A 13,266-nucleotide genomic window follows, 5' to 3' on the forward strand; every position below is an offset into this window, starting at 1 on the left:
ATAATATACAATTTTAGACAAGAAAGTTAAGTACTTAAACAGTATTAAGAATTTACCTTTGTAATCCTCATTAACATAAACATTATCCATCTTCAAGTTCTTTCTCTGCCGGACTTTAGCCAATCTTGCTTCTAGCAAACTCTGTCGCTTCTGTTTCATCTTGTCCCGCACTGCCCTTTGTTTTACTGTCTGTTTACAAAGGTAAATGTTTACATGGCAAGGTTACTTCTCATCTAATTGCTTCATTAGTTATTTGGAATCCTCAACTATGAATTTCATCATCTTAAATATTCTAGCTTATCAAATTTTTATCTCAAAGATAAAGAAGTAATACAGTGAATAAAAGTTGGACACAGTCACTTTTTATGAATAAATCTTCAGAATACATGTTAAAATTATGTTAAGAAACATGTGAATAAATCAATGATCAGGTGTAAGCATTTTGAATGAGAAGTAGTAAATTATAAAAAAAAATAATGTTCTAGCTTGCTATAAAATAAAACAAACATTTTACAGTATTATGAATGAATCTATAGAAGACACACATCCTGTACATTTTCCACTCTCTTGCAAACTTTATAGAACATGCATTGTTGTTTGAGGAAATTTAGAGAGATACAATAATTTTGTTTCTTGGTATATGAAGAAAGTACTTTTACAAGATCATAATGCTATTAAATACAATATATATATGGATTCAAATAACCACTGAGAGCTGTAAAGGCCACTAGCAACTTTTTTTATCAATATTGCACATGACTTGAAGGTTAGATGTATCAGATTCAAAGTTTACTAGAATTTTAAGCAGCAAAATACATGATGTGCTATCAGTGCAACAGACACAGATGTAGTCATAACAGGATACCAGTTGCAGAGAAACTTTAAAATGTTCAAAGAGAAACATGTCAACCAACAGTATCAGTACCTTCACAGGATCATTGTAAGACACAGACAGCAATGGCTAGAGCTGTAATAGTTGAGAAATAGAAAGCCACTATATCCATGGAATAGACCTGAGATGACCCTACAGATACTTGTATCCTGTTCTAACTTTTCCATATCTCAGGATCTTCTCTGAACCAAAGTTTTGTAAGAAAAACTTGAACAATTTGCCACATTGACTCAAAGATTCATTAAGCCTCTCGCCCCAGGTTTCCTTCACTACTCGTGACATAAAGCTTTAGTGTCTTACATTCAAAAGTTTATTAAACTACTTTTTGTTTATGTTATACCAATTAGTATAGTATACAATCTTAGCTAACAATCCATATTTTAATAATATATTAGTTTTAAGATGTTACTTTTATAACCCAATATTTAAAGTAATCCTATATTTCCCTTAGCGTGACACACAACACATTTTCTGTATTTTATCCACCACTCTCCAAAAAGTAAAAAAGCTAATGCAACATACTCACTATAAAATTAGTTAATAGTTCTTGCTTATATTAAATTACATATTTCATACAATCAATAGAAAAAATTTTTAACAATCAAATGATGTATTGTATTACATTGTGTTCTGAACATATAAGAGTAATTTTCACTTATAATACCTCTTTGGTTTCCATGAGAACCAAAATGATTAGCTTGTGTGAATTTGTAATGGCTCTTGTCTCATAATTAGAAAGCCAGGAAAACTGTGACCGTTAAGAGGAAATTGTCTGTCTTCTGCAAGTTCTTAGTCTCTATGTCCTTTGGTGAATTATTTAATGCATTATTATCATTAGTACAAGAAAATCGGCTCAAGTTTCACCAACAACCGACAGTAAGAAAAAAAGATGTTTGGGTAAGTACTTTATTTTTCATTTTTAGTCTTTATTTATCATTATAAATATAACAAAATGTAAAAATATGGATCTTTTCAGGTTAGTTAAGATTAAATAAAATAAAATAAAATACATAACAATAATCATATAATAAAAGCGTTTCATGAGGCACGCATGCAAGCAGCTCTTTGTAGCTTATGGGTAATGTAATTTGATAGTTTAACATAAGCTGCACATGCCCCTGAGTAATTAACAACTTATAATGGTGGGGGAGTAGTTCAACACGGTTCAAAGGTCAGTCAAAATGACAATAAAAGAATAAAATTTAAGTATAAATAGATGTATACTGTTACCAGCTTAAAACTACTTATGATTAGCATACAGTTACCTGTTCCCTCAAGCTATTCAATGTTTCCATTTGTTTTTGACGTTCTCCTTCGTCCACAGAAAAAGAAAAATAACCAACTCCATGGTCTCGTACTTCTGCAAACCACAAAATGACAACGTTTTATTAAAATGTGAGAGAAGTGAAAAAGTTCTTAAGAATTGGGTAGTTTCTTCATATGTCTACTGACATAACATATGTGCAAGTTATTTCAGTGTTTACTTATCTAAAGTACAACAGTACATAACAGTATGATTTCAAATAATTCATTCATTGAAAACCATTCTATTGAATTCCTTAGTAAAAAACTGACCTTTCAAAGTATTGGTTATTATGCACATACATACTAATTGTATGTTACAAACATCACTAACATTTCTGGTGTAATAATTCAAATATTTTTAAAACAGCAACGTTTTCATCTACTACCTACCTACTTATCTAATCACATGCACCTACATGGCTCAAACTATCACTACAAGATTTCTTCAGCTTACATAACTTGTCTGTGGGTATCTGCTTTTGATATTCTGATAAACATTTATGTACATACAGGTATAATATAAATGGTAAACATATCATGCTCCTACTTAAATGTCTTTTCAACCCAACAGATGGTGCTACATATTGATGAATAGACATGAAACAGTTTTTGAGTGTAAAGTACATACTTTTCACAGGTATACAGTGAAAATTAAACAAACAAAAGTATTAACAAATTATGAATTTTAAAATCAAGTAGAAATCCTGCTACAAAAAGTAATGAAATTAGAATTAAAACCACAATCACACATTTATAAAATTTAATATTCACTTTGGCAGCCTTACACTCTTATCCATAGGCCAAAGTAAGGATTACTTTGATAAATTTGCATTTGTGGTTTTAATTTTTGTAGAAGTTACAATTATTAGGGATACAACTATACTGAAAGTTTACAAATGTTGTGTCTATTCCATGAGCAAACAAAAACTGAACAAATAAACAGAAAAAAATTAAATTACCTATGCTGAAAAACCTTAAAAATATACTAACCATCATACCGCACATTTTCATAATGTGTTGGTCCAACTGGTTGTGAAAGAGCTTCTTTCTCTTGATCTTCCCACTTCTGTCGAATAATTTCTTTCTTCATGTCATCAGACAAAAGTTCTGGTTGCCCATTATCATTTTTGACACTATCAAAAATAATTCAGAAACTCATTTACTGGATTATAAAATAACCAAAAGCAGCAATATGATGAGGCATTTTTGTTTGTAACACAATAGGCTGTTGCAATAATACTTAATGTCAAATATTTATATGTTTAACTACCACTAATAAGACTAAGTTTCAAATTTTTGGAATGAATAATAAACTTCACACATTTTAAATTGAAGCAATTAATTTTGTCATCCAGAGTTGATTTTACAGTAATATCCAAAAACAAACTATTAACAGATATTAACTGATCACACTGGAGACAAAGTATCTGTTATCATAAAGATGTACACAATACAGGTAACTATTACAGTAGCATATGCTATGAGAATAAAATACAACAATTTCTAATTTCAGTTTAAAAAGCATTAATGAATGATATTTTTAATTCCAAGCCTTTTAGCACCAAAAACACTACATACCAGCTATTCTATCACACAAAACAGCCAAGAAATGGTTTGTGCCTGACTCAGGTTTATGTACTGCAAGGTTGAAAATCCTGTCCTACAACATTCATTTTGGTAAAATATGTGTAACAATTACTCATGTAGTCTTTCATATAATTCACTTTCATAATTTTACATTTTTTGGTTAAGTTATTCTGTTTACCAAGTATCTGTCAAAGACTATTCAGTATTAATTTGTATGTACTTTGTGTGTGTTTCATTGTTAAGTGCAAGTGTGTGTGTACATACAACCTCAACGACTGAGTTACGTTCACACAGGTGAAGTTGTGAACTGAATAAAATATTCACATACACACACTGAATGAATAATAATTATGTTTCTCATTTTCTGGGGGTTGGGGGTTAACAAATATTTTTCCAGTTTTCTTATTTATACAATTCATTCTATACTTTCAGTACATAGACTAACAACAATAATAGGTTATACTTTTGTTTTTAAGCAATATGGCTATATATTAGAGGGTTGTTAGTTTATACTAACAACCCTCTAATATATAGCCATATTGCTTAAATATACTACAGAATCACCAGCAACTTTCACTGTTCAGGGGTCATCAGTGACATCTGCCAAAGGACAGTACCCAGAAGGAATGCAAGCCAAGGTGCCACTGAGCAAGATAATTCACAAAGAAATGCCGTCCAACAGAGTAGTTGTGGACCACTAGCACGTGGGTTTGTCAATGGCAAATGGTGGCTATTGACAGTAGTTGACTATGCAACAGGTTATCTAAAAATCATAGCACTGCTGAAGATACAGATAGAGACAGTAACAGAAGCCATCTTGGAAGTGTCTTTCAGAGTAGGCATTTCAAAACGTCTTAATGACACAGGGATCCAATGCACTTCAAGATGGAAGAATACATATCCAGCTCAGCTACTGAGGCACAGATGAATGTTGCAGGTGTGGCTGTCATAAATGCAGAACTGAAAGATAAAAACCTACTAGACCTAAAACTACTGGGTAGAAGCAATATGTACAAGGTCATCAACATAAGTCTAAAACTGACTGGCAAGCAGAAGAAAGGCTACAAGAACTACTGTACCAGTACATGTCCTTACAGGTAGTCCAAGCAAGACTGACCTTGTGCAACAGAGGATTGAAGCCACAAGCAGGGATTAAGTAAAGGTGAAGCCATACCAGATGCCTTTTGCAACAACAGACCCAATAAAGGAGAAAGTTGAAGCAATTAAAAGCTAGAACCATCAATTCTTCAAATTCATCCAACTATTCACCAATAGCAATCATTGAGAAGAGAGGTGGCTCAAACTGCTTCTGCTTAGAGTTCCATGAGCTGACTCTTGTAATGAAGTTTAAATCTGAACCTATGGGCAAAACCAGAGGCTATTTTGGCAAAACTTAGTGGAGTAAATTTCTTTTCAAAAATCGACCTTAATGAAGGTTATTGGAAGATCCCAATGGAGATGGAATCTAAAGAGAAGACAGCTTTTGTGGCACTAAATGTATGTTAGCAGTTTAAGAGAATGCCATTTGGGTTAATCAACTCAGCAGCAACTTCCAACTGCACGATGAAGAAGATAATGCAAAAAATCACCAACATCTAGCATTATGTGGACAACATTCTGACCCACTCAGCCAGATGATAAGACCATATGAATAAACTTAGAGAATTGTTCAGGCAAGTGATGGCATCAGGCCTGACCATCAGACTATCTAAATGCCACATCTGCTACTCTGTGGTGGACTTCGTTGAACACAAAGTGGGCAATCAACAGATGACAATGGAAAAAGAAAAGCTAAACCACACACAAGATGCACCAGCTCCAATGACCAAACAGCAAGTCAGATCTTTACTAGAGTTAGTGGGATATTACAGGAAGTTCATTCCAAACTATGCTGAAGTTGCTGCATCAATGACTAACCTCACCAAGAATGGACCACCTAACAATGTCAAGTGGGGAAAACCAAAGCAAATGGCATTCCAGGACATAAAGAACATGCTGGAAACTTCATTAATCCTTAAAATGCCAGACTGCAATAAACCATTTATCTTTAAGACTGATACTTCAAATACTGGATCCACAGCAGTACTCCTACAAGAACACAAAGATAGTCTGTTTCCAGTAATGTACACAAGTAAAAAGCTGTTGAGTAGCAAGAACTAGTATTTTGATTGAGTGAGAGTTTTTGGTCAAAAGATTTATCACCAAAAAGCTCCAGAACTACCTCCACAGGAAGAAGTTCATCACCCAGACAGACCATCAAATTCTTTCGTACATATCAAGTGTTAAATTTGACAGTGCAAGTGTCATGAACTGGGAATTGTTTCTTCAGAACTACTGGTTCCACACTGAAGCTATCGATGGGACTGCAAATGTTGGTACAGACTGTAGAAGTAGATTTTGTACATGAACTGAAAACAGTCTTTGTACATAGTGAAAAAATATTTTTCTTGATGATGGGCTTATTATCAAATATACACAAATGCTCATTTTAAGTTTAAAATGAAAGAATTATTTAATTTTTATTGTATAAGCATTAAAGTTACTTATAGAAGTGATGGCTATTACAAGTTTGCTTATGTAACTGTTTATGAATGATTTCTGTACAATTCAACAGTTAACTTCCTGTCACCTGAATCTTCTGAATTTTTCTAGTTGCTTTAAGTGGGTATTGTTACATCATAATGTTGTGTAGTTTGTAAAAAGTTCCAAGCCTTAGTCAGGCCTATATATATATTAGTTTGTTATAACTTAAAACACAAGCCAAAAAATAAATTAATTAAAAAAAAACACTGCACTAATTGAAAAGACCCCAGGGTACAAACTATAATAGTGTGGAATTGTAAAATGTATCCTAGGTTTTGGAGGTGACTGCTGAAGTAGGACCCACATTGCAGTGGGGATACACCAGTTCTTAGTCTTAATTTCCATTCACCAGTCTCACATAATAACTAAAAGAGTAGATATAGAAATAGAAATTAGGAGAGGGAGACATGGGTGCTCAAGCCCACAATGTCCCACATCTATATCACCCTTTACTACCTGCAGACTGTTGTGGGAAGGTGACTTCTCTCCAAAGTAAAGAAGAAAAACTAACTGAAATAAGAATAAGTAAATAAGATAAAGCCATTTGGGTGTAAGTAAGTTAAAAAACCTATTTCTTGAAGTTTGAATTCCAGTCCCCAACATGGTAGAAAGACAACTGAAGGCTCAGAGACAAATTATACTAGTATGAAGTGTCCTATCCAGTTATCTAAACAAACTAGTATAGCTCCCAACCACCACCCATTTATTATGTCTACTATGACACTTATGCTCTAAACAAGCCTTTATTTGCAGCAAGGTGTACATCTGCATAAAGTAGTGCCAAGTTGTTAAATTACCTTAGTCATAACTAAAAATAATTAGAAATTTTAAGTAAAATTTCTTTAATTTTTATTTCTTTACTTAATACATTCTTAAGTGACGACTTGAGGGTAATGTTAGTGTAAGTGAAAAAAATGAAGACCATATGATTGCGAATTTAGCCATAAACGATGTATAGTGGCAGTTTCTAAAGTGAGTTTCACAGCTTGTACAGTAATAACAAATAGAGGAAAACAATTGGTCTTGTCAAAAGGGTGTTTCAAAGTAACTGAAACTATGTGTGTGGACTTCTATGATATGGAGACAATTGTTTAAAACTTTGTATACAATTGTGGTAACTAATTGTATAACACTTTTCTCTACATACACTTGATTTGTTTTGAATAATCTAGTGGTATTTAATCATAGCATTGAAACTTGATTATAATTATACAAATAATACAATGGTTAAGACTATTTCAGGGGTTAAGTTTCCAGTCAGTTAGGTGTGATAGGTGCAATGAATGGGTTTTATTTAGGAACTCTGGACCACTATGCACTTTTAAAGAATCTAGTAGTGAGAATGTTCAATTTATATCTAAAGCTTGGAGGAAAAGTTGGAGACTACCCTAACTAAAGTTGAGGAAATAGATAAAAAAAATTATAAACTGTGGGAAATGACAGCAGGACTTCAAGAGAAGCTTAAGGTTTTACATGCAAGAGAAGTGTCAGTTAAGATTAACAATGACATTCAGGAAGTTAGAAAAGGTAGTAATAGCGTTTAAAGTGGTAAACTTAATTTTTAAGATCCTATTCTGCTGAACAACAGATTTCAGCCCTTGGTTTGTGCAGACAAGTAATTATTGGAGGAAGGGAAAGCTAAAGGAATAGGAGAGGATATGAATTATGAAATTAAAGAAGTTATAGTTATAGGTGATTACTTGGAATTTCTTGTGGATAGAATACTCTGGAGGGTAAATAGGGAGAAAAAAGATTATGCTAACTTGAAGTACAGGTGGAAGGCATAACTGACAGAGCAAGAGATATAATGAAGGGGACTAGCAATGATGCAGTTTTTTTGTGCACATAGAGACTAACGATATAGGGAAGGGTAAAGCAGAGAGGATAATTAATAAATACAAGAGATAAAGTGAAGGGAACTAGTGGTGATACAGTCTTTTTTGTGCACATAGAGACTAACAATCTAGGGAAGGGTAAGTCAGAGGGGATAATTAATAAATACAAGAGGTTGATAAAAGTATTTAAAGATAAAGGCTGTAAAGTAATTATGTCATGGATACTGCCATGAATTAATTGTGGAGATGCAATTTTATGTAGATCACTAGGTATAAACGTTAGACGGAAATTAATAGTAAGGGTGAGCAGTTGTGGGATTAGTTCAGTAAAAGGAGGGAACTTTTTAGAATGGATGGTTTACACTTAAGTAGGAAAGGGACTTGTATGTTTGCAAGGGCTATTAGCTCAGCTGTAAGGGAAGTTTTAAACTAGGACTAAATTAGTGGTTATGGGCAAAGATAAACTAAATGAAACAAAACTAACATGTTGAGAAAAGTTTAGCACAGGAAATCAGTATAGAAACAGTTTCTAGAATGGGATTAGTTGGTACTACTGTAACTCTAGATGTACAAGAAATAAAATAGATGACATTAGGGCACTTGGTAGGAATAGAAGATTTTGATATAATGGGAATAACTGAACCATGGTTAAATGTAGATGATTTTGATGACAGAAATTTCTTTAAATATGTGGTTATAGGTTATTTAATATGGACAGTGTAGTAAAGAGAGGTGAGGAGTGGCCCTACATGTAAAGAGTCAGTTAGATCCAGTTGAAGTTGATAATATTGAGGACAGCAAGAAGATTGCATTTATTTTGATTTACGTTAGTGGATATCAAAGGAAAAAGCTTTTAAGAGGAATTTGTTACAGACCACCAGATGAAACTGATGAAATTTGTGAGAAACTTTATAGTGAGATTAAGATTTCAGTCATAATTACAGGCAATTTTAATTTCAGACATATTGCTTAGAAAATGCTAGAGTCAAACCATGATGGAAAAAGGTTTCAAGATGGATTTAAGGAACATAACAGAAATAATGTTATTTTAGATTTATTGTTGACTTCCAATATAGAAATGAATAAAATGGCAGAAGGTATTAAATTTGATGTTTTGCTGCACATATAAATTAGGAATAATGATATTTGGATTATAAATTTCAAAAAAGAAATTTTGAAGGGATGCAACAAAAATTAACTCTTGTGATATGGACATCTGAGTTATTTGGAGATACTGAACAAATGTGAAACATATTCAATATTGAAAACAAATATATTCCTTAGTGAAAGAAAAGGGAAGCTGCAGGTTAAAACCAGGTTGGCTAACAAAGTGTACAAAAGATAAAAGTAAAGAAAAGCATCACAAATTTAAGAAATTTAAATTGACTGGTTTTATGGAATATCAAGAAAATTGGTGAAACAGGAAATCAGGACATCCAAATGGATATATGGAAAAAATTGGCTGAAATCATAAAATAGCAAGGATTTTTGAAGTATATTAGGGGTAAACAAAATGTTAGGATGGGGATAGGTCCCTTGAGGGATGATAAAGAAGGCTTGTATCTGATGATTATGGAATAGTTAGGTTATTAACTTCTACTTTTTCTTCAGTTTTGACTAATGAAGACTTGAGCAGTGTTCCTCATCTTGAGCAATCAATAGATGAAAACAAAATTGAACAAGACAAATGCAGAAATCCTGAGTCTGTTAAAATAAAGCTGGGAATCTTAAAAAATGATAAGGCTCCTGGGTCAGATGATATTTCTCAAAGGGTTTTAAAAGAGGTCAAGGATTGAGCATTTGAGCTATTTGCCACAATTTTTTGTAAGTCCTTGAATAGTAGAGACAAGTTTCAACAGATTGTAAAGGAACTAATGTCACTCCTATCTTCGAGTAAAGTAATGGAAGTTGTATGAGCAATTATAGGCCTATTAGTCTCACATCAGTTGCAGGAAAACTTTTGTGTTAATAATTCAACATTAAATATTGTGATTTTTTTTGTCCACAAAAGACTTGTAATGTTTACTTAAAACTTGCAAAACTTTGTGAAGATGTACAAAACATAATAAAAATTATGGTATGAAAACTCTAAATGTCAGTTTTGGGTCACAAATCAGTGAAATCAACAAGAAAGTTAATGTCAAAGAAAAAGAAAGTGATAACATACTGTATTACCTTATCTTTATAATTTTAACTTTCTCATCCATCCTTTTTAATTCTGCAAGATCTTTCAACATGCACCTTCTTGATCTTCCCAAACAGTCGACATAGTCAACCCTAACATAAAACATCAGACAAATAAAGAGCATCATAAGAACCTTTGAATGATACAAATAATATACAGGTTTATAAATCCAAAGGGTGTACAAGAAGCTCAAACATTAAAACTATCATAACAGCTTGTAAGGATTCAATTTGTTTACATATACTGTTCTTTTAGATTCTTCTAAATTTAAGACTTCTGTAGGAAGTAGATTAAAAATATGTTTTCATATCTCTGCCTCATAGCTACAGCTTCTCAAAATGATAAAACAATAATATGCTTTAGAGTGGTCACAGTTACATAATTTATTTGACAGATACATGTATTTACACAGTGTACACACAAATTAACTGATATAAGAAGAACTTTATTATGATTCATAATTAACCACTTGCTGCATGTTATCCTGGAAATATTTTAGCCTCTTAAAATGACTAGGTACAGTAAATGTGAAAATGGCCACAGCCAATGTTCAAAAGACCCCAACTTAAAATATCATTTATACTGCATGATGTTCTATAGTTTAAAATGTTAGTGGAATCACTGGGTAATTATAAAATGTCACCAGCACTCATCATAATGAAGATTACACTGACCAAAAAGGCCTTTTCTTTCTTTTCACTTATGATTTTCATGACACACTTACAAAATATATCTTATGCAGTATGGCATAATGATTAGGCTATTGGTGAAATAACTAACAGAAACAATTCTATTTTTTTCAAGAAATTGTGAGCCACAGTTATCTGAAAAACAAAACAACACTGAAAGAGATTGGATGATGAGTTGTGGGAATATTTGTTTATTTCTGTAATATTTTCATGTACTCGCATCTTTGGAGTTAGTTGATACTGTTTTAGTACATCTAAAATAAATATTTTATCACAACTGGAAATGGATTAATGTAATAATACATTAATTAATGACATGAAAACTAATGCTTTACAAAAAAAACAACAAAAACATGACACTATTTTTAATTGGAAACTGTTTATTAATTTTTAGCTTTCCTTGAGCAGAAGGACACCACAACACGTTTTTCTTTTTTGTTAGAATTATTTATGTTCTGTAAATTTTGTTTTCTTTGAGATGCAGGCTTTCCTTTTCTTGATGCAGTCAGACATGGTTCAACCTGAATAATCTAAAACTGTCAAGTTTAGAGAGTAGATCACATGGTAACAACTTGCCTAATTTTACTGGAAAGCACTGTCTAGGTCAAATTCTAATGCCACAAGGCACATAGGCATAAGTTAGTTGACCTCAAGGAAACCTTTATGAACAATTTTTCCAAAAGCTAGGGATAAAACATTACATGCTACTTATTTTCCTATATTCAGCTCTTTATGGGAATAAAACAAAAACAAACTGAGAACATTTTATCTCATATAAGATAAAAAGCCACACATTTCAGTTTCCTACCTACCAGAACTTCATATAGGTATGTTGATAACACTTAGTGAATTTATATATATATGTATTTTACAAATACTCTGCTGCCTAAGAACTATAGGGCCGAAGGGTTAGATGGGACTGGATATTACAAAGATTTAATAGCCTAAGCAAAGAAGAAAGCATTACAATTGTAAAAAAGTACAATTTGCTTATTTGTTTGGAATTAAGTACAAAGCTATACAATGGGCGATTTGTGCTCTGCCCACCATGGTTATCGAAAACCGTCTTCCAGCAGTGTGAGTCTGTAGACATACTACTGTGCCACTGGGAGGCACAAAAGGACAGAATGATTTATGAACATAGTAAATCCAATACCAAGAACAACAATGTATATAAAGTGTAACAAAAAATAAGAAGCAAAAGTAAGTTTGTAACTGTATGTGATTCAATAACTAATAAGATGATCATTATAACTGTTACAAATTTTGCATATAAATGTGATACATGTAGTTAGAAGTAACACACTGTATACTGACTTAATTATTGTTTAATTTAGTCTGACTGGTTTAGAGTCTCCAATGTGAGCTATATGAAGTGTATCCTAAAGCAGGTGAACAAACAACCTAAATGCTTCTTTTGTTTAATGTATTATAGTTTTTTTTCTCTTTAATTTAATCAAATTCAAGACCTGACAATGACCATCATTTTCTTTCTATTACTATTTATTTATTAGAAGTGGAAACAGAAATAATAAAACTGAGTATAATATTTTGATGCATATTAGTCATAATGATGTTATAACCGAGTAAATTCTTACACCAAGTAACCTTTAAAATGGCCTTTAGCAGTTATATTTAACTTTGGTTGTTATAAAACTACAGGAACGTGAGAATGTTGTTTTCACAAATCAATGGTAGTGTCACCTGTTGATTGTTATATATACTAATTTCAAAATAAAAATCTAATTTTTGTGAGGTTTTTCAAAACTTACGCAAATAAAACAACATACTTCTTTACTTATGTATTTTTGAAGTTTATAAATAATTTAAAAGTATAATTGTTTCAAAGTTTATTTTTTATTTCTTGTCTCTCACTTTTAATTGTATGCTTTTGATGAAAGATCCAATTTCAAAAAATTGTTATACATGCCATACATAAAAGGTAAGTAAAAATATAAAATTGTCATGCATTCAGAAGACCTTAGAACTTTGAAAATAAAACTCCATTTTTATGAAACGGTAAGACATTTTCAAGTATCAAGTACTGTATGCTCAATTTATCACTTTGTGAATTATAACTTTATTTTGAGGGTAGCAATTCTTAGTATTAACAAAAAAGTAATGAAAAAAGAAAAGAAGAAAGAGTAAAGACAAGAACGTGGTTTGAACAAAAAATGAACAAGATGCTTT

The 13,266-nt window shown here is 32.0% G+C and overlaps 1 protein-coding gene across 2 annotated transcripts in view; it reads right to left on the reverse strand.

Annotated features, from left to right (window-relative positions):
• Window positions 1–13,266, reverse strand: part of LOC143257571 (coiled-coil domain-containing protein 174) — a 59,541-nt gene that overhangs the window by 11,311 nt on the left and 34,964 nt on the right. For both annotated transcript variants that reach the window (XM_076516445.1, XM_076516444.1), the window contains exons 6-9: window positions 10,378–10,479; window positions 3,188–3,330; window positions 2,158–2,252; window positions 57–189 (exon numbers count right to left, since the gene is read on the reverse strand). In XM_076516445.1, the coding sequence (XP_076372560.1) occupies window positions 57–189; window positions 2,158–2,252; window positions 3,188–3,330; window positions 10,378–10,479 (473 nt within the window). The remainder of the gene's footprint in view (window positions 1–56; window positions 190–2,157; window positions 2,253–3,187; window positions 3,331–10,377; window positions 10,480–13,266) is intronic.

The sequence above is a fragment of the Tachypleus tridentatus genome, chromosome 7, assembly GCF_004210375.1.
Source record: "Tachypleus tridentatus isolate NWPU-2018 chromosome 7, ASM421037v1, whole genome shotgun sequence".
NCBI classification, from domain to species: domain Eukaryota; kingdom Metazoa; phylum Arthropoda; class Merostomata; order Xiphosura; family Limulidae; genus Tachypleus; species Tachypleus tridentatus.